Raw genomic sequence first — 27,008 nt, forward strand, 5'->3', positions numbered from 1 at the left:
TGTGAGCGAGTGCTGCCTGTGTGTTGCGATGCTTGGGGGACCCGGTTCAGCAGAAAAAAAAAGATCAGAAAAATTTCTTTTTTATTTATATCTTGGGGGAACACGATGGCTATGCAATGCACCACAAAGCTTTTTTGTGTTGAATAATCACATCCACTGTCGTGTGTCCTCTTTCACATTTTAACCAATGATTCTGAACTTATAGTGCACAGTTATATTTTCAAGCATAAAAATAGGTGTGTCTTGAATTATGCATTGCTTTATGTGCCAGCTTGGAGGGGAAAAGTTTGGAGTAGGAACCAACTATTAGTCAGATACAAGGAGGGGCTAGGACTGATATTACCTCATGTTTCCTATGACCCTGGACCCTGCAGGCCCTCACAGAGCCACACACACACACACACACACACACACGTGCGCGTGCATACAAATGCATAAACATGGCAGATGGCACAGCATCATGGGGGAGATTGGCACTCACTCTCTCACACTTCCCTTCTCTCTCTTAAACACACAGCCCACAGACACACAAGTATACATACATACACACACACACACACACGCTGTGGATCAGAGGCACCGGATGAAGCACGGCTTACTGCAGGCATGAGCTGCACCGCCCTGGTTACATTTTTAGCAATGGAAATAAACTATGTGAGGCTCTTCTCTAACAAGAAAACACACCTGTCACTCAAATTCTGTGATTCTTTTCCCTGAATATCAATGAATCTGGAGACTTGAGTGCCTCAACTAAAATCAGTCTTTCTTAATGCTGCAGGATGCTGAAATTACAACAATGGTTGCTCCATACAACACTCACCCAAACAGTGTTCATCATGGGAAGCATTGACAAAATAGCAAAAACATTCCCATCCTGAAGCAACAATTTTCCCCACTAGTCTAAAGCTGTAAACAAGGATTGTCACTTGAGTTTCAACTCACACTGCTGAGAGGAAATATGACTCATGGAAATAACAATCCCACACCAAACCTGTAGGCATGGAAGGAAAGCCCATACATGTAATTATTTATTTTCATGATCTAGCAGTACTGCTGAAACGGGTACTCCTCCATCCATTTGTTGATCAGAAAATATAGTCAGTGACATGGATTTTGACTTTTGTAATCATTTATTCATTCAAATATTTACCCTGATTTTTAACTCTTTAATCTGAATTATTGACTAACTTGATTTTTTATCTATTCATCTCACTTATTTAATAATTTTAGGGGGTTGACTGGTCAGACAAATAGGCAATTTCAGTCTGAATTGTGGTAAATTTGCATTTCTCTTTGTTAATCACTAAACTAAATTATGAATGAAATTACTAATTACACACTAAATCATTAACTAACCCAAAACAATAGCTTGATTTGATAACGAAATGATTTAATGAGGTTAATACCTGGTAGAAAACATACAGTACCATCTCTCATGAAGTCATAAATGACTATTCTTACATATGTCTGTTTTTAGCCTACTCTCAGTCTTATTTCAGTGTTATTTGTTTTAAGTACCATTTTATCTGTTGGCTGATTTTGCATTGTTTTTATATGCTGCCATCTTGGCCAGGTCTCCTAGTTTCCAACCTCAATGAAACTTACCTGGTTAAAATAAGGTTAAATAAATGAACAAACATGAGGAAATGATCTGTTGCTTTTTTAAGTTTACCAAAAAATGTGTTTCTATTTATTTAGAAAATACATTTTTTAGTTATTTAGTTAAGTTAGGACTAAAATAATGGTTTGTTGACATCATATTAATTCATTTATTTTATTTACTCTCTTTCTTTCTGTCTCTTGGTTAAAGGCTAAAATGTGTGGTACGTGATTATAGAAATTAGTCCTGTCTTGTGTTGCAATTGAAGATTTTAAAATTATATTATATTGTAGAGATCTACATTTGCACATCGCCTTCCTTTTGATGAGAAAGTATGTAGGTATTCAATTGTGGAGTGTGCGTTTTCTGTATGAGAGCTTTCTAATCTCTCACATATGTGTACATGTCTACAGTGGGAAGTTTCCTTTTATACTTTATTATATGATCTTCAAAAAAAACAGCATGATTTTCATTAAAATGTTGATGTCCAAATCACAAAAATAGCTTTCTTGGTATCATGACAAAACAGAATTTTAAAAAATTGTATCCACCCACGTTGTCTCTCGCGGCTTTCTCTGGCAGGGAGCATGATTTTAGCTTAAGGCCACAATTTAATTAACTGATCACCTGCAGCTAACAGGGTACAGGACGTGTGCACTAAGCATTTAAAGACGATTGAATGACACACTTTTGCCTTTGAGTGTAAATTTTCTCAACATTCCACTTTGATTTCCTTCATTCTAGCCCCATTTACAGCAACATCGTCGCTGTCAGGTTTAATTCTAGCAGGAAGTGAAGAAGCAATCAGCCTTTAAAACTGCACAACAACAGCACATCAATAGAATTACACGCTGGCATGAGCATCATTTCTGACCATTTCAGCTGTTAGATCACCGTTCCTCATTTAAAAAATCTGCATGTAGCCTACTTCAGTTTTTGTTCAACAAAACTCTATTTCATGCCAAGACAACACATGGATTCGTGACTGAGGAACAAAAGGGGTGGAGAGAGAAGTGTGACTGAAACCTTCTCCCTCCCCAATCTCAATGTACTAAAATAACCAAACTAAGGTTCCCTTTGACCTCAATCTCTACATGTCAAGGATATGGCAAAGCTGCTGCAGCCCAACAATAGTACTGCAAGCATACACCCACGCATCTTAAAGGGGTTCCAAGGTCAGACAAACCAACACAGCTCAAAAGAGGCATTCAATAATGGATGCATCCGCTTCGGTTGAGCCCTGCAACAGATGGACTGGCTCTCGCTAAGCAGGAAATATATTACGAAAATAGTATAAAAGTACATACAGGGCAGATTATCTGAGGGGATCAAAACAGAGGCAACAGTAAAAGTGTTTATAGGCTAAGTGAATGTTACAGTTAGTGTTGCTGAAATGAACAGTCAACTTCAGTAAACACAACATTTCATTTAAATTAGGTACTGTAAGGAGGCTATCATAATGGCAAATAATAATATTTGTTTTAATTACAGTGCATTATTCTTAACCTTTATTTCAACAACTAATAGTCCTTTAATCAATCTCTAATTTAGTGCCTGTTTTCGGCGTTGCTACTTCCACCCACCGAAGCCAATTTCTTTTCAAATCTTTATGGTACCACTTAAAACGGACCTGATTCTCGGTTGCAGAAGCTGAATGTGGCGTATAATATTTATATTTTTTGAACATAGCTAAAAAAGTCAAGGTATGTGAGAGTCATTTTGAATGTGCCCACAGTCTATGTGCTTTAACATGTCCCACATCTCAACAATTTTCATGCTTTCAAAGCTTTCATAAGCTGAAGGATTACTTGCTCCTCCATGAGCTGACTCAATTTTTCAACAACCCATAAACCTCTTTCAAACCCCTTAGGGTAATACCAAAAATGCTAAATGCTAGGCATCCCGCTAAAACATGGCTTTTTTTCCCCAGGCAAAAGACATTTTTGACATTTTGCAGATACAGTTTCACCTGACAGGTGAAAGTTTTCAGAACAACAAGGCGCGTGCATGTCTACATAGACCTATCCAGTGTTCACTCAGCTGAAACGACAACACAGAGCTCACAAACACCCAAATATATTTCATAATTTCTCTCAGCGACCGCTCTCTCTTTGTTGCTTGCTCCACAGAGGCAGCCAATCTTCTGTGCGGTGGCCCATTACGCAGGCTGATGGTTGAGTCCTTGTCAACTCACTGTCCAATTAGCATATCTAAGGCTGGTACACACTCTTATGCTAGCGGGAGAGAGAACTGTATGTACATAGTGATGTCCACATAGTTATGCCCTTGCATGTACATCCCTAATTGTAAAACAGCTCCGACATATGAAAGAAGAAGCATTGAATTGTCCGATTACAAGACCAATACCTAATTCAAATGTTAATTGAAGTTAGAAAATGTATTTTGAATAAATTATCACTGGTTAAGTTTTAAGCTAATTAATTATTTAGTTTGTGATTAGCCATTTCGTTCATAATTTAGTTTAGTAATTGATAATATAATGAAAATGTGTTGCCTAATTCACTGTATGTGGCTATAAGAGGAAAACTTTTTCCCATGATTCTTTAAAGCAAATACCAATCTATCAATCTATCTATACATGTCATCCCTCAAAATTTTACCCAAGTCCATCGAGCAGCGCTCACACACACACACACACACACACACACACACACTTAATGAGCTTCTCCTGAAGGAGGACTAAGGCTCCCTGACAACAGAGAACACCTTCATCATCTCCCTGGACGTCATTGTCATCATATTTCAATTGCGCTTCATTAATGAGACATGCCGGCCATTTTCCCCTCCTGTTACAGCTGTTTAGCAAAACTTACACATCAGTCAGGCGACAAAGGCAGGTGTGTAAACCCGATTTCAGGGCTTGTTGATCTCATATTGATTGATCATTCATAGAATTATCCAATGGGGATGTCATTAATGTAAGCTCCATATATAAACTTATATGGATTTATCCTTTTATTGATCTATGGAATGAATATCATCATCCTTTGCAAGCACACAATAGACATTTCAAATACCAACACACACCTGGCACAACAACACCACACCGCTTCACAAGCACCGATCTGCACTGGGTGTTCACCGTTACTCATTTGTGTGCTACAGTCTTGAAGCAACGCTTTATTCATTCTTTGCTTAAATAAAATATACCTGGCTCATTTGGCAGGTGCTTAATTTTCTGGAGACACACTGTTGTGTTTGCCCATGATCCAGCTCACTCCACCACTGCGTATTTGTGCTGCCATGGTATCACCTGTCTGGATTGGTCACATGATATGTTGTCCACTGAGAGCTCATTATCTCACAACTGCAACACTGTTTTGCAACAACACTGAGATCATCTATACTTTGACATACATTGCACAATCTTTACTGTTTGGTATATGGTATTTAGTAGCTGTAAATTCATAGTACAAAAATGCAGCCAAAAAAGCTGATTACTGACAATTTCCATTGCTATTAAACTATAGAATTCACTACTGAATAGTAGTAGTAGTGATTTCTCAGGCTGCGTATGCTGGTGAACAAATCCTATTTACGGCGACACAGACGCCCACTCAGCCTTAGCAGTTCTGTCACTAACCAGCCATTGCCTGACTTCCTGATGGAGATGAGATTTGTGACGCCAAATGAATTTCTCCTTCAGGGACAATAAAGTTGTGAATAGAATTGAAAACCGGAGTAATGGGGTAGAAAAACTGCATTTGTCCTCGGTCTCATTGCTGAAATCAGACGGAGAGTGTGTCTAGGTAAGTGAAGAGATGAAATGCTTGTCAAGGGTAACAGACTTGTGCACGGATGCTTTCCACCAATGACTAGCCATTACTCTTACCTCTGTCAAACAAATACTTCATCCACCGTAGCACTGGGGAGACAGAGTAATCATGAAATGCCACAAACAAATGTGGGGCAGTATTCAAGAGCCATGTCAGTCAGTCCCCACTACCATCTGCACCTACCTACCCACACAAACATGTCACAGACTGCTGAATGTTTCTACTGACCCCAGAGAGGATCTAATCTCTTCTAGCTTTTAAGTTTTCTCTCTGAGAGTTGTGATGATGAAACAGCTGCAATTTCCTGGACATTGGCCCCTTTCCATCAAACATGGTAAAGGTCTTTCAGTAGAGCAGAGCTTTTTCAATGATGCAATAAAGATGTCCTTTCACTCGCTGGCATATGGAGGCATGCCAGAACCTTTTCTTTTTTTGGATTTGTAGAGCTGACAACTAACAGCAGGGCACACTTTTCTCAGTGAGGTTGTACTTAGGCACAGCAGTGCTTTGAGCTAAATGCTAATGTTAACTTGGAAACATGCTCACAATAACAATGCTAACAAGCTGATTACTATTACTAACATTTGCAAATTAGCACTAAACAGGAAGTGCAGTTGAGGGTGATGAGAATGCTATTAGTTTAGCAGGAATTTAACCATGAACCAAAGTATTAGACAAAGTAAACCTTTGACCTGATGATGGCACTAGATAAAATGTTAAGGGATCACCATAGTTCTTCCTGAGGGAGACATGAATGTCTATATCACATTTCATGGCAATCCATCCCATTTGAGCCATTTCAGTCAAAACTACAAATTTCAGTCTCATGGTGGAGCTATATGAAAAGTCAGGGGATCAACAAAGTCATCAGGTTGCACCCTGTTCAGAACTCAATTTCATGGCAATCCATCCAATTGTCGTTAAGATATTTATTCTGGACTCAAATGGTGGACTGAGTGATGACATTGCCATCCTTAGAACCAAGGGGGGTCATCCGATGTGTTCTCCGTGTGTGTATCTTGATATAAATTAACATTATAAGAAACTGATGTAAGCTAAATTTGCAGTTTACCTTGGAGATATCATAAGTCTAAAGTCAGGACAACAATTTTCCCCCGCAAATTTGAAGGCATAGGTTTTAAGGAGTATAAGATCAGTAAGTTGGATAAGCTGAAAACAGGTGATTTCAACATATTGACCCAAGGGAACATCCATTGAATCTTTGACCTAGGGCAAAAAACATTGCTGAGAAGATGAAACCATTTGAAAGGTCTCCTCATTGTGTCATAACAAGAGGATATTGGGCTGGGGAACATAGAACCATGGAATTTTAGATAAGCTTCCGAGCGTGGCTTAAAAGGAAGACATATTCACACACAAAGCTATAAAAGCTAAGTTGAATTAAAATAATCATACGCTGTCTTTTGCCACCCTTGACTTAGTAAGAAAAAGTATAACATGACAGACACAGAGATACAATGTTGCTGTTTGCTTTAGCATTCATATGGCTTCATCCCACCAAATAAAGCAATGCCAAGTAAAAATTGTTTTAGTTCATGTTTTGCAAGATTTCAAAAAATATTTTGGCACCTCTCCAACCCAAATGAATTCATCCAACCCTCTATGCATGCACTGAGGAGTTTTTCATTCCAAGAGTTGAAAATACTCTTGAGGTCTTGTCAAGCGCTCAAAGCAAGTTGCATAGAATATTCTGCCGTTTGAACATTTATTGGCGGCTAACCATACACTTCAAAGTGGAGGGAGCACACTCTTTCTCCAAGTTCTGATTAGGCAGTTTGTCTCCTGCATTGTCAGCCATCTTGTCATTCAGCCTTACCGTCCTAATGACTCTTGTCAGTCAGGGATGTAACTGTCAAACCAAGTCAATGGCTGCACCCCCTCCTCTCATGATTGGATAATGAGCTGTGTACATCAACACATTTAGCCATTTTCAGTGCAAATGTCAGCTGAATAAAACACTCAGAGAACATGTTTCTTGTCATGCAACGTGGAGAAACTTCTGGAGAACTTCAGCTGACAAAGACACCAGTGAAATCTCATTGAGGAGAAGAAGAATGAGTTTGCTGTTTAACTGGAGAGCAGGGCTGACCAGAGGACAGCCGGGCAGCAGCGCCAACGGGGGGAAATGATGCCCTCTTTTGCATAAGCAAGTAGATGGAGAGAGGGAGGGGTGAGGGGGAAGGTGAAGATGTCTTCAGATGTGGCAGTTGTGATGAAAAGAGAGGCGAACGACTGAAGACAAGAGGTGGAGAAGAGAGGAAGAGGAGAGAGGTAGTGGAGGAGTGTGCATTATTCATCCCTGCTGACACATCAGAAACTCTGATTCATCTGGAGAAGGGCATCAGTCAAGTCACAACCCATCTCTTAGCCTTCACTCATATGCACACATGGAAACACAGACACACAGTGAACACACACACACACACACCACACATAATTGCAAATGACCTCCGAGATGATAAAGCATAATTATGGGTTTGGCTCGTTATCCTCAACAACAGAGTAAGAGGGATCGTTACGTAAATAAACGTAAATATATATAACCTGTCTACATAGTTCCCCTACAGTGTTTTTGCTTGTTGTTAAATTGAATGATCATATACAGCTCATCCGTAAAACTGCATCCAGATGACATGATCATATCATGTTATATTATTATTTCAAAACAATTGTGATTGACATTTTTGTTTTACACATGCAAATGTTTAATGGCTATTTGATGATGCGCACATTCATTATTTGTTCTGGGTAGTTTAGAGTTTTTCTAATTAGATGTGACGATTAATTGCGGCACAATATGAATTCCATACAGTGGAACAGAGGAGTATTTTTTTCAAAATCAATATACATTTACTATAAATGAATATATAGTTAATTTAAGTTCACACATGAAATAATCAGAGAGATGTCAAGTGCAATGAACCTTGCTTGCATTACATCAGGCAAAACTCTTCACGTGTAAAACAATAACTTAAATACCTCCTTTTTAACATTTATAAATAAAATTTGCTCTGAATTATTAATTTGATTTGCAAGGTTATAAAACAATAAAATGGTATCATCATATATCACAACATGATTTAACAGAAAGCATAGAAATGCTGATTTATTGCCAAACTAGAGATAATGTACCTCAACAGACTTCCTTGTTGGACAATGGTTAAATTAATAAATTAACATTTTTCATGTCGTAGTACAACTGACTTGACTTGACATCAGTTTCAATATTTTAGATGGGATTTGGATTAAAGTTGATAAGTTATCAAGACCTATATGTTTCAATTTCAGAAAGAGTGTTCATAATATTGTTAATCGTTTCAACCATATTGCCTGACGGGTTCATTCTGCATGCTGTATGCAGTGTTTTCAGCAACCCCTGAATAAATACGAAGAGATGCGGAGCAGACAAAGGCTCAGTTTAGAAGGCTTTGAAAAGGTCAATTAATATCAATACCTAGACAGCAACAAAGTTTCTGCCTGCTTGTAATACAGGTGGCTAAGCTCCCAGCATCAAAGTTGCACGCCTTGATGTCCTCCCTCCTTCCAGCTGACTGGTGCAACAAAGCTAACAAGAGATTCTGACAAAAATCCATGGATGGGCATAACAAGTAACACAAGGGAGGAAAGCAGAGAACGGAGCAGTTAGGGTAATGCTGCTGCAAGATTCTGGGAATCAGACTTCAATGAGGCCTTTGACGTGAAACCAAAGCTGCTCCACTGGGAGCGAACGTCATCCGGCATATTCAAGTCTGGATGGATCTTACAGTGGTATCCATTTGGAAGGAGCAAGCAACCATTGAGGCCTATGGTTGAACCCTGTGAAACGCTATTTAAAGCAGTACGTGCCATGACTGATTTCATAAGCTACTGCTCCTAACCGTGCCGAGTAGATGAATACCTGTGGGGCAGAGCATCTCTTGGCTCACAGAGGAGCATATTTGATCAGAGACAGAGAAAATTTGCCAATTGAATTATTCTGCCTCCACATAATGACTTTTCCCTGTGAAAATAACGCAAATATCTAGATCCCTGGCCCTTTCGTGAAAGTGTGTGGCTTGTGTAGGCTACTTTTGTCAGGTAGGGAGTGAAGCCGGAATGTCAAAAGCTGGATGGTGGGTGGGGAATCTACTGAAGAGAGGAATCCATGTGTAAAAATGACTGATTAAAATAATTAGGGATGTGGAAATGGTCTGGAACAATAACCAGCAAACATTTAGAGCCCCAGGGAAAATTCCCCATCTGTGTGTGAGGAGGTAGACCTCCCTCGGATTCACCACAACAGTGCGATTTTCCGGTTTACAAAGGCCACACAGCAGAAATACAGAAAACCTAAACAGGCATTTGGTGTGTACATGACAAACAAGCAATAGCCCTCGGAAAATGTGTCAGGATGAATTGATGTATCATTAAATTTCACTCTGTCTGCAAACGTGAGTGGCTGCGTTAACAGTAAATCCTATTGCATGTAATTATAGACACATGAGACATCTATGGAGTAAAAAAAACGATGCCTATATGTGCAGATGGGCTTGATTTAAGTAAGGCTTGAGAGTAGTAGCAGATGCAGCAGCCACTCTATTGTCTAGAAAACAGTCTTGCTAAATAACCCGCCTTTCCACCTGGTGCCTTCACTCTAATATTAGTATAATGGGCCATACAGATTTATAAGATGCATGTGATACTGCCACCAGAAGTGTTGAGTATGACATTATCATAATGGGATTACCAACAATGGTAACACGACTTACAGCTTCCTCTGACTCCTTGACAAATCTATAGGATGCAGGTGCTCTTTTTATTTTGTTATGGGGTTGGTCATTATGTTTTACATCGTTATTGTCTATATTTTCGTTTTTGAGACTTAAAAAAAATCTGCCTTAACAAAAAATCCACTATATCTGGAGAGAGCTTTAAACGGCCAGCAGAAAAAAGCCACTTTAAATGAGAGTGGATGAGGAACAAAGGCTTTGCCAGTCTGCCCCGGTCCCTTAATGCTGCCCAGCCAACAATAAGGAGGGGGGTGAAGGGGGACGCGCACTCGCAGCGCTGTTGCCAACCAGCTTGGTCGGCTCAACCCGCGGTCTGATTTTCACCAAAACGTTTGAAACAAAGTCTCAAGTGACGCTTAGATGACAGAGAAAAACACGCAAAAAGGAGGCTCCCGGCCACTGAGAGGGGCTAGTGAATATTCACCCCGGTAGAGGGTGAAGTGTCATTAGTTTCCTAAAAGGGCTATTCGACAACTGAAAATAACCCGTCTGGGTGGGGTGCACGGCTGCAAACACTGTAGAAGGATTTAAGATGCTGGTTACCTTGGTAGGAAGTGCTCCGTCTTCTTTACCGCCTGGTAGATTCATGTGGGTGGATTTGCAGCTGGAAGCTTCCTCGGAAACAGCAAGGATAAATGTAATCCAGAGGCACCAGAGCTCCACTCAGAGAAAGGTCTGTCTTTGTGGAAGATGCATGCACACATCGCCGGCGTTGCCCCCCACACCGTCCTGGCTGTCGACCGACCTCTCGGGAGCGCAGCGGGTCACGGCTGCTCCTCAGCCCTTAAGTCGCGAGAGCATGGCTGGTCGGGCGGCCTCAGATTCTGCTGGTTGATGTCATTGATACTCCCTGCCTTCTTCCTAAATGCCCTCCTCCTTCCTCACACGCCTCTCCTCCCCCTCCCGTCTCTCTCTCTCTCTCAAACACACACCGGAGCTCTCCCCCTCCCCCCTACACATGACGTGATGCAGGCAAGATCTCCAATAGCAACCGTATCCCCCATCACCCCTATTACCCCCATTACCAACCACCATCCCTCCCCCCACACTCCTCCAGCTCTGGCTGCATCGCTGACTGGTGTAAAGAGGTGATTGCTGAGGTAGGTTGGTCTTGTGTATTGGTGACTGATTTTTCCACTGTGCTCCCCAGGGGCTAAAAGGAAGATAAGCACCTTGAAACCCCGTAGATTCCCATAATATAGTGTCTAATTATAGCTGTTGGCTGGAATACGAAGTCAGGGCCCCAGAGCAGCTCCTAAAGAGCAGAACTCCCTCACTAAATTATAGCTGGACACGCTAAAAATATTGTAGGGAAAGAACAACTCACTGTGGGGCATCGTGGGAATATATTAATAACCATATAGGAGGTCACTTGTACCTTAACATAGGATCAGGTGCACTGCTTGTTGAGATGTTAATTCAACTTTATGACTACCTGTTTTGAATTATAATGAGATATGTTTTTAACATTTTGTCCTCCCCATTCATATCAATGAGGGCAGACTCTTACATTGATAATAATCATTATTTTGGGGTGATGCTCCAAATGCACTTTTATTTGTTCACGTAATGAGGAACTAACATATTTTCTTAATTTTTTCATATTGGCAAGAGATTAAAAAAAAAATTACATGGAGATGGCTCTTTTGTCACATTATATGGGAAAAATCCTTGATAAACGTTGGACTGCACATGGAAATGGCTGAAAGCACACCTTGCAACCAAGGACAACTGGACTGCAATTGTGTATAAAATAAATTGTAATAACTGATCTTTACCTGCTACAAGAACGAGAATGTAAAATTCTGCGGGAAAAGCAACTTATATATGATGGAATCCATCACATAGGGCTAGTGTTTTTCACTGAATGATCCTATTCCACCACACTTATTGTGTTGCCCATGTAAATAAACCCAATCATTTTGCTTGAAAATATAAATAAAATTGAAAAAATAAATAAATAAATTTAAATCAGCCCTATGCTTTCGATTTTAAAAGATGCCACTCGCGAACTCGGGTCTTTGTTTTTTAAGATTTGGCCTTATTTAGGTCACGCAACAACAAACAACCGCCACAAGGGCCACTTCTGAGGTGTTGGATTATGGTGTGGAGTTGGGCATGACGCTTCAGGACCGTGTGAAGGAGGCTTTATTCTATAATCTTTGCTGATCCCCGTGTAGCCCTCCGCACACAGACTCAGCATTGCCTGCCCGTATTTCTGTTCATCTAGATATATTACAAATGCATATTCAGCCCTGCCTAATAGCTTGGTAAAAAGTCATTCTCAACGACTCATTCTCTCGTTCTCGCTCTATGACACAAAGGCTGCTTGACAGACTGTGAGAAAGAGACAGGAAAATTAGCCGACTGCCACCTCTTCTGATGGTAATTGGAAGCTACACTTTTTCACGTGGTCTTCAATGGACAAAGGCGACGCTCTGATTGATTTTCTTTGTTGCTAGTGACATCTAGTGGGAAGTTCCTATCATAGGACGTTACATTTACTTGATGAATACAGGATCAGATATTTCATTGTGTCAGTGGTCTCTTTTATTATTAACTTAATGAAAATGAAATTGTATATTTATTTATATACAAGTACTATAAGCACTGAAGTTACCACAAAGAACATTTTTATAAGTGAAGTGATGTACTTCTTCCTCCTCTTTGTCTATGTACCACTGGAGACATTTTCTTTGTTTGTCCCAACATCAACAATTGTAGCTGCTGCTTCAAATGTCAGTATTTTTTATGTATTTCTAAACCTAATGATGTCCACAATCGCCTGGCAACCTTTAGACCCGTCAGAGGTCAGGTCAGCTGTAAGAGAACTCTTAGATCTACAGGTGGAGACTGCAGGGTGGATGCATGCTGGTGTTTCTCTCCTGCCTATGCCGACATGACATCTGTTACATTTACAATATCAATGCACAGCAACAACAGCAGATAACTCATATTTTAGGTTAAAGTTCCCAGCAACCCTTCTCATTAAAGCAAATGAGCTCATATTGTTTTTGTTTCCTGTCAGAATAATGCAGCCTTTGTTGTCTGTGTAGGTCTCTGCCAGTCACCCTGTGACCTGCCTGACTGTATAACATTACACTAGTCCCATTTTCAGAGTTGAAGCTAGGGCAAAAGATCCCTAAAATTAGCAGAGTAAGTGCCCTGTCTCTACCACTGCCCTGCAGCAGTGACGTTAATTGCACTCTATTTATACATTAAGACTGCAGGACTCAGAAAGATCAAGTTTCTGTTATGCTTTATTTCAGGGTCCTCAGGTTTATGTGAGGAGAGACGTGGAAAGCCCATGTTTGGTCTAAAGAGCTGAATTAAGTGGACACTGATTGATTTTTAATATTCTGCTAATGTAACACTTTGTATGCACTCCAATTTAATATGTCCCTCACAGTCTAAATAAGTTTATTTATGGACCTGGTTGCCCTCGCGGGGTGGTAGGGTTTTTATACTATTGCAACCATTTAAATCCATCTAAATATGTATAACTGTGCTCTTAATGTAAATGCTGCAACTGTAAGCATCAGCACTCAAGCTGAAGAACTAGTGACACATCAGAGCGCAGAAAAATATATTAATTTTCGGATAGTTAATGTTTCGTTTCATAAACAATTCAAAGTGAGCACACACAGATTATGTTGTGTGACACTGAATTTTATTCAAGTATCTCCAACACACTTTTGTTCTCGAGTTATCATCAGTTAAACAAATCAGTTGAGAAAGAGAAAGGCAGCGACAGTTCATAGCCTGAATGTAAGTTGCCTATTTAGGATTTAGAGCCTCTCAGTCTGCATTCAGTTTTCTTGGTGGTGCTTAGCACAGACAGACAAATAAAACATTCATGATGAAACAGGATAAACAAAAGAGAGAGCTTTAAAAATAATATTAAGATGCAGGAATGGCCAGAGAGCCATCTGTTCCGTTTCTGTGAACTGCATCCGAGGTTAAAGGGAAAATTCACTCCAGAAGTGACACATGATCTCGGACTGATTTTCTCGTGGGTACAAACACGAGGCCTTAGGCTCTGTTGTGATCATCACAAAATGTCCTACTTCTGATGCTGCTTCTTTGACAGTGAATTAATTATCTTTGTTGACGTTGACATTATCTAGAAGTAGAGGGATGTAGGCACACTTTAGGCTCGAGTTTGAAATTGTTCATTTCGGACATAGGCAGAAATTTTAAGAAAACATTCTTAGTTCATAAATTCGGGAGACAGTAATTCAGTGTCAGTGAAGCGGCAGCAGATTTCAGCCAATTTATCCTGTTAAGATAAGCATGTAAAATGGAAGAATAATCCCATGTAAAATCTGTTTATGTAGTGTGTTTTTGCTTGTAAAACATCGCCTCTGATTGGGATATCACAAACTGCATAGGTTATAAATGTTGTGCGGAGACTGTCAGCCAAACAACGGTACCAGCTCTTTTTACTTAGTCCAAGGGATACCACTCATCCTCAACCTCATGACAGTCTTTCAAAAGGATGGCTCTGCAGGCAAATCATGTCACAGTCTGAAATATCTTCTGGAAGTGGAAGCTTCACGTAGCCTATGTCTCACCTTTAGGTTATTACTTCCACTTATAATTATTTTAATTTAAAGTTAATAATAAGTTAGTTGCTTGTCATTCTGTTTACAGTCTGTAACAGAACATGGCTCCATGGCTGACATTTGGCACAATAAATTTGACACCTTCCCATATCAAAGAAACACAGCAGATGGTACATGTGAACATGCAGAACCGCAACTAAGTATTGGTGGTCGAGTTTGTTCAAAGACTTCCTTTCTGAATGAATCTGCTCTTCATTTTCATGCATGTTATCTGGCGAGTTTGATCAGATGCTTCCTATCAGTAATACTAAAACCCATCTTTTATACAATCCAGCCACCAAACACACACAAGCGCCATCATACCGCAAGTCTCCTTTTTACTGGGACAAAAAGAGGGATAATGCATTAAAGCCTAGATTGAGTTGAAGTCTCACCCAGCTTTATACAATCAATCACTTTGAAAGTCTTTGTGACTTAATGTTAGAGTCAAGCAACAGCTGACCAGATCTAAGCCTGAGTTTAAGGCCCAGAGGCTGGATGTTTATTGCTATGGTTTGGTCTGACACACGGTTGGTAGGGCCAGGAGCGAAGCAGTTAAAAGGAGACAAAGATGAGGAGAATGGCGTGAAGAAGGAAGTTTGTGGCAGGTCATTGTATGGGGGGATAACAGGAAGTGTAGTGCAGGGGTGCCTCATCAGGGGACAGTAGGAGTCAGTGCAGTTCAATGAAAGCTTCCATCTCCTCAGAGATGAGTCCCCTGTAGGGCAGTCTGTGCTTTTCAATTGCACGCGCTGCCAGGCACTGAAGGGTGACATAGTTCAGGGGGTAGAGGGCCGGGTGCCCGCTGCTCTGCTCATCCAGCAGCTCGTAGGCCGTCTTCTTCTGTGCATTTGTCGCGTCAAAGTGAGCCCCGGCCTTCATAAGTAGCGCCATATTCTCAGGGCAGCCGTTGTTAGCGGCGATGTGCAGTGGTGTGTTGTTCTCACAGTCGCGTGAATCAACGTCCGCGCCGCACTCTAGGAGCAGCGCTGCCACCGCCTGGGAGGGGAAGCGGCCAACAGGGTATCGACCAACAGACGTGGTTTCCTTGTCTACAGCCATGTGGAGAGGGGTGAAGCCGCTCCGTCCTCTAGGGTTCAGCTTTAGCAGACGGTACACTGTGTGCTTCTTCTGATGCTCTTGCTCTGGGCTGCACTCCAGCTTCTCCAGCAGAAAGATAAGGTGCAGGATGATGGAGAGGGCTTTGGTGAACTGGGGAGCTTCTGGAGGGTTGTCCTTCTGCGCCACAGCTCTCTCTACCTCCCTCACACTTTTCCCCAGCACAGTCATCAGATCGTGGAAGGTGATGCGCGTTGACAGGGTGCCTTTGGCCCGGTCCTGAAGAACAAAAGAGAAGAGCTCTGCAAAGGACAGGAAACTGGAGGCTGTCATGGGACTGAGAGGGTCGAGGTTGCTCTGCTGCATGTCTAAAGCATATTTCCACAGGCTGATGCAGCGTTCAAAGTTGCCGGAGTCAGCATAAACGGCTCCCCTGTAGCGGATGTAGTAAGAGGTGTCTGGGTGGGAAGGCCCCAGGATGCGCTCTCGAACCAACAAGGCCTGCATCCTCATTTCATCAGGGTCTGTGATCAAAGCTTCCAGTTCCTCTGCAGTGCTCACCTCCTGTGCACAGCCGTAAGCAGGGATAGGGGGACCAGGAGGAGGCTTGGCCAGGGATCCAGCTTTATCCCCTGGTTGCCTCAGCTCCATGGCCCTTCTCCAGTACCTCATTGCCCCCAAGAGATCCCGCTTTTTGTCCACAAAAGTAGCCCCAAGGAGTTCAAGTGCATCAATGCGTTCCTCCCTGGAGGTGCGAGGCTGGTGAGCGAGGTACTCTACGATGTTGGTGTGACCCGTTACACTTGCAGCGAGGAGCGGTGTCATACCATAACCATCCCTCTCCATGCGGGCATTGCACTTCAGCAGCATCTTCATGATGTCTAGACTACCTGACTCAGCACAGTCGTGAAGGGCGGTGTTTCCTTTCACACTCTTGCGGTTGACATCCGCACCGCGGTCCAGGAGGAACTTGGCGATCTCCTTGTGGCCCTTGTAACAAGAGATCATGAGGCAGGTGTGGCCGTGGCGGTTGGCGACCTCCATGTCGGCTCTGTGCTCCACCAGGTAGCGGACGATCTCCAGGTGCCCGTCAAAGCAGGCAGCTCGGAGCGGCGTTGAGTTAGTTAGTGTTGCGTTGTTCACTGAGGCACCGTGTTTTAGTAGCGTCTTAACCACAGGGAGGTGACCGGCTGCCGACGCCGCCCATAGCGGCGGAGCCCCCTCGATGGTCTCGCCGTCAAAGTTAACCGCCCCGCCGAGTTCAACATTTGCTTTACAATGTTCAAGGAGGTAATCTACAACGTCTAAATGTCCGTATCGAGAGGCTATCAACAGAGGGGTGCCTCCCTGTGTTTTCTCCTCGGCTAAAGCCTCCAGCTCCTCAGGAGTTTTGTTGCTCAGCAACTTCTGGATAAGTTTCAGCTTACCATCTCTGGCCGCGTTGAAAACCGCCGTCGTTATATCCATTTTACAGGCTCTGCGCTGCCGCACTGGACACAAACCCCATAACAACTCGCTTATGGAAAACTGGCGAGTCCGCTTTTAAACAGCAGAGAGCAGGAATCTTAGTTCGGACTCGGTTTCTAGCTCACATCTTTCTGCCATTTTGAGGGTGCTGTCAAGATGGCGTTTGTGTTGTTTGACAGGTCTATGTTTACGATTGCAGCGAGGCATTGTGGATGACGAAGTTTTGATGGCATTCCTAGTTCCTAGAGCAGGTAGCGTTTGACGTTTTAAAGAACTACATTTCCCACGATGCACTTGAGTTAAATGGCCCACCAGCTGATGGGTTCGTTTGTTGTGGTTCTTCGGACCAACACGGAGCACCACCTCAGATAGACACCGGTTTGATGCCCGACTTGCAAACCAAATACACCCTGAGACAGAGTACTCAATTTAAATGGTAAATTAATTCCCCTCACTGCGGATACTTTGTAAATATACATTAGGTTTTTAGAGGGAAATTGCAATGGATATTTGTAAGTTTTAGCCTATTCATACAATCCTTTAGTTATATTCAACAATAAACAATAAAGTGGTTAGGCTACTTAGAACCGAGATGCGACACTGAAGTCTCCTCCTCCATGTGTAATTATCCCCAAACTAAAAAACAGAGGTGTTTCTTCTAATGACATCCCCCCATGATGACAAAGGCAGCAATAGGCCTACCGTTTATTCTCAAATTACCAAGTCAAGTCAATTTTGTTTATGTTGCCCAATTTTGCAAATCACAAATTTGCCTCAAGGAGCTTTACAATCTGTAGGCCTACAGCATGTAACACCCCAAAAACCCCTTGAACTGGGAAAAATTGGAAGAAGCTCAGGAAAAGCAAGAGAGGAGGAATCCCTCTCCCAGGACGAACAGACATGCAATAGATGTCGTGTATAGGCTAACATGATAGACCAAAGTGGTAAAATGACTGTATTGTCCATACAGTCATTTTACCACAGGGTGATCAAGAAAAGTGTGTGTTTTTAAAGCATTTTAAAGTCAGACTTGAAAATACTATCACCCTAACCCAACCATTGTTTAAGATCACCAGTTTCAGTCTTGACTCTAAATTGTTCATATTAACGATAGCTAAAATTATCAACCCAGTCGGGAGACAGTAATCTCACAGACACCGAGGTCTCCTGCAATGTATTGAACATACAACACATACTGCAGACAGTACCAGGCTTCTGCAGTCATTTCACATTAACAGGGCAGTGAATAACAACGTGTCTGAATACATACTCCACCATAAAAACAGTAGGCCTACTGTTAATATTGTGTGATAGTATTTTATTTTTGTGGAATTACCTGTTATGTACATTGAGGGAAGATAATAAAGCATTTAGGTGATTCTGTGCTACACTATATTCTGTGCTTGGAGCAGAGTGTTTTTGCAGCTTATGGAAGTAATTGGTTTACTGTGTGATTCCTTGGCTACCAATAGCACCCAGATCATATATTTAGAACCCTGCCATTAAGATGCATAGATCAAATATACATCTACACAGTATCTTTGTGGAATTAAGCTGAAAACACATGACTGATCTGAACATTTTGATGATTCTTGAAGAGACCACATTACTCTATCCTCCTATGCAGAGCCAGCGGCCAGAATATTGTCTTGAATATTAATAATATGCCTGATGCTGAACACCAAGACCTTACATTCAGTTGAATGTGGATATTGACTTTTCCCTCTGCGTCTCTCCACAGTATGAAACATAATCTAATTACTTTCATGTGCATAAATGCAGTGTGGCATGCAGTATATTGCATCTGTTGATGAGAGTCAAGCAGTGAAGTAGGATTATAATATATTATACATTCACAGCATAAGTTCACTTGTGGGGATTTGAATGCTGGTGTAATGACATGACACCTCTGCTTGCCGAGAGCAACGCAAAGATCAGGATTTTTAGTTCTTTCTTAAAGTAAAAGATGAAGAGGAAACAAAAATCTTCTTTGAACAAAATTACCATTTGTTTAATGTTCTATGTATGTAATATTTGGTATTTACTGTTAGTACAAATGAAAACTTTGATAGATGTAACAATGGTCATGGACAAAGGAAACATCAAACTAATGAATCAGGATTGTTACCTTGCTGGCATTCAGATGGTGTTATATTCACTGCACACACTTCATTGTCACGAAGCAGATCATCACTTAGAATTAATGAGTAGAGAATTTGAAAGAGCCTGTGTGCCATTCCAAGGTTAACTTTGACAAATGCTCCATCCATCGTCACTTTTAATTTCACAAAGAGCTGGCTGAAAAAATATGGCTAAAAATATAGTAGGCAAACATCACGGTAACAAGCTCTCAAGCTAAGCTCTTGTACTTTGTCATGAGATACACAAAGTAGTACTGTTTAGGTTTTTAAATCTGTAACCTGCTAACTGTCATCAGATTTTGATTCTAAAATTTTCCAGATTGGTGCACGAAAATGCGTGGCATCAAAATCTTATTTTCACGTAGGACCTCTTCACTAAGTGTGAGGTGCTGATTGAGAAAATACGTTTTCAGGGACTTTAGTAGTTTACTGGGAAGATAGAATATTTGAGCCTGTTGATTATGACTATTGGCTGATGTTTTGCTTAATGGTTTACTGAAGTCAGAGATTATTTGACCATCACATTGCAATAATTTGCTTTACCATTGGCAAAAATAATTAGCTAATCTTTCTTCACCAGTTCTATCCCTTTGCTTTCAAGTCTACAGGAAATTAAAGTTCTTTATAAGCCCACATTTTAATGTGTCCCATATGGGTGCTTGTTGTGACTTATTTCAGATCACCCCAGAGTTTATGCCAGAGAGTGTTCTCGGATTCTTTATATTTTTTAATGAAATGTGTCTTTCTTTTCTTGTCTGGGTTATAGGAGAGCCAGTCCCATGGACAGAAGGCACGAGACACCCAGAGCAGGTCACCAGTCAATTAAAAGTATTCTAAATATGGTTTTAATGATTTAAATCAAATAATATTTCTTGGACATTTTAAAGTGTCATTCTCATGTTTCACCAGTAGAGGAGGCATTAGATACACACTTGGTCAATGGTCTTTATTACTCACTGGGACTATCCCTGCATGTCTGATAAATGCATTAGTGTGGACTTAAGGGATATGAATGTATTTCTTGTAGCCTACTTCCTCAACACAAATGTATTGCAAGTATTGAACGCATAAATCAAAATATAACCTCACTGTAGAGATAAATCATATCTACAGCAGGGGAGTGTGTGCCAATATTTGTTTCAGTATGGTGATTGAGTCCTGATTAAAACTCCTGCTCTCCTTAATAACTATTTGAAACTCACTGGAGGACAGCCTGAAAAGGAAACACGTTTTTAAAATTAAACAGGGAGTTTGAATGCACACAGAGACAATATTGCGTGCAGAGATCCAGGATTAAAACCCTTACAAATGACACCCATCCTGTGTCCGCCTCAGAGGACCCAGCCTCCAACTTGTTTGCAAAAATGCAAAGCTTGGGAGGGGCAGTGGAGGGTTTATAATAATTTCCTAGGGCTTGCTCTTGATCCTGAGCAATTATTAGAAGACAAAATCGCTGAGACAAAGCTGCAGGGTAAAAAAAATCATCAGTGAGAGTTTAGTGTTTTTATTCATACGTTCAAAAACATGTCACAACGTGTAACAACATATTACATCCACTAGCAATTATAATCTAATTCCCAGATATAAATTCTTTCAAGTACACAGAGGTGTTATTCATTTTCCACTGGAACATGCAAAAACCCACATGTAATATTACTGCATAATTACAAAAAAAAATACAGCCCCAGCTTAAACAAGATCATCATTGCATCACAGCTGATATGATATTGAGCCACATCACAATGCTCACCAGTGAAGGCAACACCTTATGTAACTCAGTACTCAAGTACACAAACAAGGACAAAAGGAAGCAGCTCCACTGTTCACATTACTGGTAAGCATGTAAATGATGGTAGTTTAACCTGGATTGACCATTGAAAAAAACTATGGCAACTTGGGACTTCTAATTCAATAGAGTTCTTGTTTTGTTTTTATGTTTTTGGTCCATTGATGTACATAACAAAATACAAGATACAACTCCTTTGTCATCAGCATGATCAGCATGCTTTCACTTGCCCAGTATTTATCATCAGATCTGTTGAATGGGATCAAAAGTCAGACAGAGAAAAAAGGGCCCTCAAGATGTGGAGCTGCTTGTTTTCACCAAAGTCTTGACAGGGGCTCCCTAGAGGCCTGCTAGCAGCTCACTGAGCAGGACCTCCCTTTCTCCTAGAAGCACGTCTCTCCTCAGACTGGTTCCTTTGTTCACAACCTTTATCTTCATGGCCAGATTCTTTACCTTTGCCTGGGGCAGCGCGTCAAAAAAAAAGTCTTCGTTGAATACTGGATTCCTGCTATTCTTGATGATGGTGCTCCTCTGTTTCTGCTGCTTGCCAGGGTTCAGGTAGAGTGCTACACAGCAATTGATGCTTTTAACGTCCGTCTGCCTGTCATAAAGGGCCTCGGCTGTGAGCACGCGCACCCTCAGCCGAGCTGACTCTGGGTCGTAGTGAGTGCTCAGCCTCAGCGTCCCCCCCTTATGGAGGTTGACAGTGTGTTGGCGCTGCAGGAGGTCTGACACTGTGCCCTTTAAGCCGCTGCTTTTACACCCACGGAAGGCAGGAGATGGGGGGCAGCGGGTGCGGCGGCGCTGCATATTGGGGCTGTTGTCTGCTGAGCTGCAATCATCAGTGGAAAGAGAACTGTGCCGCGCCAGGGAACGCTTGGCACGAGACACCTTGAGGGAGAGAGAAAAAGCAACTGGTAAACATACAGAAAGAAGCCTGACTGTTAACCAGACAAGGAAACACTTTTGTAACACATTCATTAATAGCTTTATAACCATATACACACCAACAGAAACAGTCCTCACCTTGGCTTGTGTCTCCTGGGTAATTGAGCGTAGGAGAGAGGCAGAACGGGACAGGAGAGGGGAGTTAAAGGGGGACGACTCTGCTGAGGAGCAGGTGTCGCTTTCACCACCACTGAAATACCGATAGGGGTTGGGGTCCGCTGGGGCCAGAAGAGTTCCCCCTTGGGAGCGCCTCTGGGAGTTCGGGGAGGTGAGAGGGCTGCTGGGGTCGCTGTGGAACAGGCTCTCCTTGCGCCGGGTATGAGGAGACTCCACCAGGGTTGAAAAGCCATATGAGGTCTGAGCCTTGGGGACATATGGCAGAGACATTGCAGTCTGTGACTGGGGGTCTGCATTAGTGTTGACTTCAACACTATCGCTGTCCACAGACCTGGCACCTGGCTCATCAGCACTCTCTATTTGGATGATGTGACGGTTGGCTGACTTCTGGAGATTGCGGGTGTCTCCTCCCAGACGGGAAAAGAGGCGAGGGCTACAGGGGTTCTTGCTGCTCCGAGCTCTGGGGCTCTGGCTGCAGATGGCATGGTCAGAGGAGGAGGGTCGCAGTGTGGAGCAGTGCTGAGGTTCTGGTGTAAGAGGCTCTTCTGGTGGGCAGCAGATAAGTTTGGGGGGGATGAAGAAATCAGGGATCTTGTTTGGAGTTAGAACATTGGCGTAAACAGAGATAGGAATTGCCTCTGTTGTCTGCGGGGGCCGGGATTGTGTCCCTCTGCTCTCCACAGAGCTCCGGAGCTTCTCCAGTAGCCACATACCCACTCAGATGCTTCAGCTCACAGTTTCTGTTAACAGAAAAGTAATGCCTGAAGAGGAGACAGCACATCCAACCATAACAAACAGACACAATTAACAGGATTTTGTCTTTTTGTTGAGGTTTACTAAATATAATTTCCCAAAAATCATTAAACTAGTATAAACTAAATCGTGTAGACTCTCCTGACACTCTTGAACCACGGAGCTCAGGACTTAATTGAAGGAGAGGAATGAAGAGTACACATTTAAGTTGCAGCCACGAATCATCCATTTCGTCCACAATTCAGTCATTAAAACGCATCTCCAAAGAGCAATTTAATTAAAATAACTGCGTAAACATAGTGGGATTAAAATAATAATTTTCCTCTAAACGAATTACTCGTGCGTGATTTGTATCATCAAACTAATTCAGCGTTTTAGCAAATCAAACTACTGGAATTTTCACTTTTACTGCAATATTTTCTAAAATCATTTTGAGATCCTTAAAATAAACGAGCAATGTCGAGTCTGAATAACTTTTTTTTCTCTCAAACAAAGCCACATTAACTGCCGACGCGTTGCACATCTGACATCAAACATAAACAAACCTGTTGGTTGTAGAACTATTTTCCTCCGGAATAATTGATCGTCGCGAAAAAGGTATTTTCCCGTAAGAGCATGATCCAGAACGCTTGCCAGCGGTTAAAGGCTACTAGATTAGACATTCTCGCTTTATATGATGGGGTCTCTGACTCTAAGCCAATGAGAAGGTTGTGAAACCTTCCAATGATATTTATCATGAAACTAATCCCAATGCAGGCAGGGGGCAAAAAAACAAAACAAACAAAAAACAATCTAATTTAAAAGCTGTTTCCTCAGCGACAACGTGTTGCAAATTATGTGGGTTTCATAGCTCACGCCTCATTGATTTTTAAAGAGAACGTCGGGATTTCACTTGGCGTTCACTTGAGATCTATTCTCTTTTGCACTGTTGTCAGATAGTGGCTCTCTCCCTATAATATGGTGCAAACATGCACCTTAATTGGACTTCCTGGTGACAAACTAATGGTGACAATATGCTGTGTTCACATTTACCATCTGAACACATTTACCAATGATAATGGAAGAAAAAGGCAGGCAGTGGACAAAGTAAAGTAAACACACCATGAGAAAGAAAGAAAAGAAAAGGTTTAGGCTATGTTAAGTTGAATTACCCTGTTTCTGTTTTAAAACTTTTCTATACTGCAGTGTGTTGCTCTCAACTTTTCCAAATAAGTTTGTTGCAGTCACTACAAGCCCTAATTAATCATTAGGGCTTGTAGTGACTGCAACAAACAAAACAGCTCATGGCATGCCTGCCATGAAGTCCCTAGACTTGCTTCCAGTTAGTTTTTTGGATAGTTTCTTAAGTCTCTCTCATGGACATGCCACAGACTTTGATATATTGCTTGGATATGTCCCTTGTAGAGCTTTCAGATCCACAGCCACTCTGCTGTCAAAACCAGCAGCAAAGCTGCCTTCTGTAGTTCTGGACCCAGTCTCTGGAACAGTCTCCCTGTTCATCTGAGGACAGCAACATCCAACCAACACTGATAGCTCACTTTTCAAGATGTGCTTTTTGTGCTATTCAAAGCTGAAACAACTAGTCAAGTAATTAATTACTTGTTTATAAAAATAATGGTTCCATACATTATAATGTTAAAACAGTGTATCTATTATTTAATAGTTGTTTGTTGTGATAGACTTCACGTTGAGCTGCATCACGTTGAGCTGCATAACTTGTCTGAAATAAGATTCAGTATTCAGTATTTATTTGAGTTTTCAAAACAGCATTAGGCAGCCCAAATATGCTGTGCCTGGATGGCAGATTTTATCACAAAAAAGCAAAATTACATAATGTGGTGATGGGGGGAGTTTAAAAAAAAACCTGGACACATTTGTGGCACTCCTAAAAGCACTATTTTCATTTGCTCAAAGCACAAAATGATGCAACATGCTGTATAAGAATATAAAACCTGAGCAAAGTAAAGGTAATATGAATTAATGATTTTTTTTATGAATTCTTTGTTTTCTAATTGGACCAGTTTCTGTTGGAGAAAGCCAAAGAATGCATTCAACCCACAGTGTCTTTTGCCAGGTGTTAAACATGGAGGTGGATCTGTCATGGTATGAGCAGCCATCTCGTAGGAGTCATTTGGACTAGACAATGTTCTGCAGGGTTTTAAAAATGCTCAACAAATGTGAGACCATTTTAGAGGACCAGTTGCACCGTACTGTCCTTTCAGGATGTGTTTAAAGTTGACAATCCCCCACACCTTTCTGCATTATTAATATTTTTATAATTAATATTTTGTATTTTTTAATATTTTTATAATATAATATTTGTCTTTTTGTCACTGTGTGTTAAAGTTCACTAAACTCTGCACATGTTGCATAAAGTTTAGAACAGCAGAAATATGCTATTTTTGTGTCCACACATTACTGTATATGAGGGGATCAGTAAAACGCTGTTGTTTATTTCCACACAATTAATGTAAGAATATGAAGCAATTCACATGTAGCCTAGCCTATCAATCACTTTGGATTGCAAAATGTGAAGGGATTGTAGCGTAGCCTGTAACACCCCTGTGGACTGATTTCTATGTAAAGGACTCATGACAGTAGGATGTGATGTTTGCTCCCGAGTGCATTTTCTTCCGCTCCCTTACCACAGTTTGCAAAGCTAACTGTGATCATGCTTATTTCTCCTTGCAGTTAAGAGTCTGATTTGCTTGGCTGGACGCATACAGGCTCTCTATGAATATGTACAATCTATCTATATGCATGTAACAGCATACTTAACAGCTTTTGTGTGATACAGTATCTTGGTGGTCTTGAAAAAGTAATCCACAGCATGCATCTTAGATTTTTGTTCTTTTGTTCTTTTTGTTCTTTCCCTTTTGGTTAAAGAGGTCTTATTATGCTAATTTTCAGGTAAATAATTTTATTTAGGTATTGTACCCAAATAGGTTTACATGGTTTAAAATGTATCTCTCCCATTTTCAGTACAGTAACAAGCCGTCTAATTCTGTTTTTCAGGAACACCGCACTTTAGTTCAGCTGTTCACATGTGGAACCTGTTCAGTACAACTACAGTCTGATCTGTTGGTCAATTTGGATCTATAGTTAAACAAAACAACCTAAAAAAAACAAGGTTTGTTCAAACAATTGAGGAACATTCACTGATGTGCCACACCCAACATAATTGAGTTTGGTGCAGGTGTGCAAACCTGGAAGACAAATACTCAACAATAGCTTTAGCTGTACCTAAACCTACCTAAATAAAGGTTAAAAATACTTATGCAAATGAGATCCATTCATGTTGTTTTCTGAAAATAGATTGTAGTCAATTATAGATTAGTGACGCACCATTAGATTAGATGGTTCATCAGTGTATGATTCATTCAGCGGTCCAGTCATACATTTGAACAGTCAAATATAAATGTTTCTGCCCCTAAACCTACTATGTACATTTACTGTAACGACACATATATATATATATGTACACTGTTAAAAAAAAAAAAGTGAAAAAACAGTTATATTCCAGCAGCTGGGGTGCCAGAAAAATAACAGTTGTAAATGACCTTTTATTATGGATCAGGACAGAACAGACCTAAATGCAACACTCAGTTAAAGGTGGTTTATTTAGGGGAAACAGGGGAAGAGAAGGAGGTGAGGCGGACGCCGTGGAATGTGGCACGGAGGACCGAGGAGCTGGCAAGGCGGAGGAGGAGAGGCGAGGGAGCCGTGGAATGCAGGGGACCGAGGAAGGGAATGGTGTAATGGCAGGTGGACTGGTGTGGAGCGTGTCGTGTAAAAAAATTCAAGACTTGGGCCAGATAAGAAAGCATGAACTTTTACCAACATTTTTATTATCAACAAAAACAGACACCAATTAGAATACAGTTCCACCGGAGTGTGTCAGAGATCAGTGCAAAATAGAGCCCCATTCTGTTACCAGAACAGAGAC

At 41.3% G+C, this 27,008-nt stretch overlaps 3 protein-coding genes across 5 annotated transcripts in view; all 3 read right to left on the bottom strand.

Annotated features, from left to right (window-relative positions):
- Positions 1-11,039, bottom strand: part of LOC123973137 (receptor-type tyrosine-protein phosphatase S-like) — a 68,747-nt gene extending 57,708 nt beyond the window's left edge. Inside the window, exon 1 of one of the 3 annotated variants that reach the window (XM_046053030.1) lies at positions 10,731-11,039. The gene's annotated coding sequence lies outside the window, so the exon portion shown is untranslated. The remainder of the gene's footprint in view (positions 1-10,730) is intronic. The other 2 variants (XM_046053028.1, XM_046053029.1) reach the window with 2 other exon arrangements.
- Positions 11,040-13,838: 2,799 nt separating this feature from the next.
- On the bottom strand, positions 13,839-17,539 carry fem1a (fem-1 homolog a). Its single transcript, XM_046053031.1, has one exon. It carries the CDS (start codon positions 17,315-17,317, stop codon positions 15,464-15,466), a length of 1,854 nt encoding a protein of 617 aa, XP_045908987.1. The 5' UTR covers positions 17,318-17,539; the 3' UTR covers positions 13,839-15,463.
- A 3,485-nt stretch (positions 17,540-21,024) lies between these two features.
- Positions 21,025-23,724, bottom strand: LOC123972821 (C2 calcium-dependent domain-containing protein 4C-like). Its single transcript, XM_046052514.1, has 3 exons — positions 23,608-23,724; positions 22,271-23,049; positions 21,025-22,135 (listed from the first exon to the last, which is right to left on the bottom strand). Exons 2-3 carry the CDS (start codon positions 23,018-23,020, stop codon positions 21,584-21,586), a joined length of 1,302 nt encoding a protein of 433 aa, XP_045908470.1. The 5' UTR covers positions 23,021-23,049; positions 23,608-23,724; the 3' UTR covers positions 21,025-21,583.
- Positions 23,725-27,008: the final 3,284 nt, after the last annotated feature.

The sequence above is a fragment of the Micropterus dolomieu genome, linkage group LG06 (genome assembly GCF_021292245.1).
Source record: "Micropterus dolomieu isolate WLL.071019.BEF.003 ecotype Adirondacks linkage group LG06, ASM2129224v1, whole genome shotgun sequence".
Lineage (NCBI taxonomy): Eukaryota > Metazoa > Chordata > Actinopteri > Centrarchiformes > Centrarchidae > Micropterus > Micropterus dolomieu.

Excerpts from the sequence above, each read along its gene's own strand:
- fem1a (XM_046053031.1), bottom strand. The coding sequence starts at position 17,317 with ATGGATATAACGACGGCGGTTTTCAACGCGGCCAGAGATGGTAAGCTG.
- LOC123972821 (XM_046052514.1), bottom strand. The coding sequence starts at position 23,020 with ATGTGGCTACTGGAGAAGCTCCGGAGCTCTGTGGAGAGCAGAGGGACA. Across the intron at positions 22,136-22,270 it reads CCCAGGAGACACAAGCCAAG|GTGTCTCGTGCCAAGCGTTC; the intron begins GTGAGGACTGTT and ends CTCTCCCTCAAG.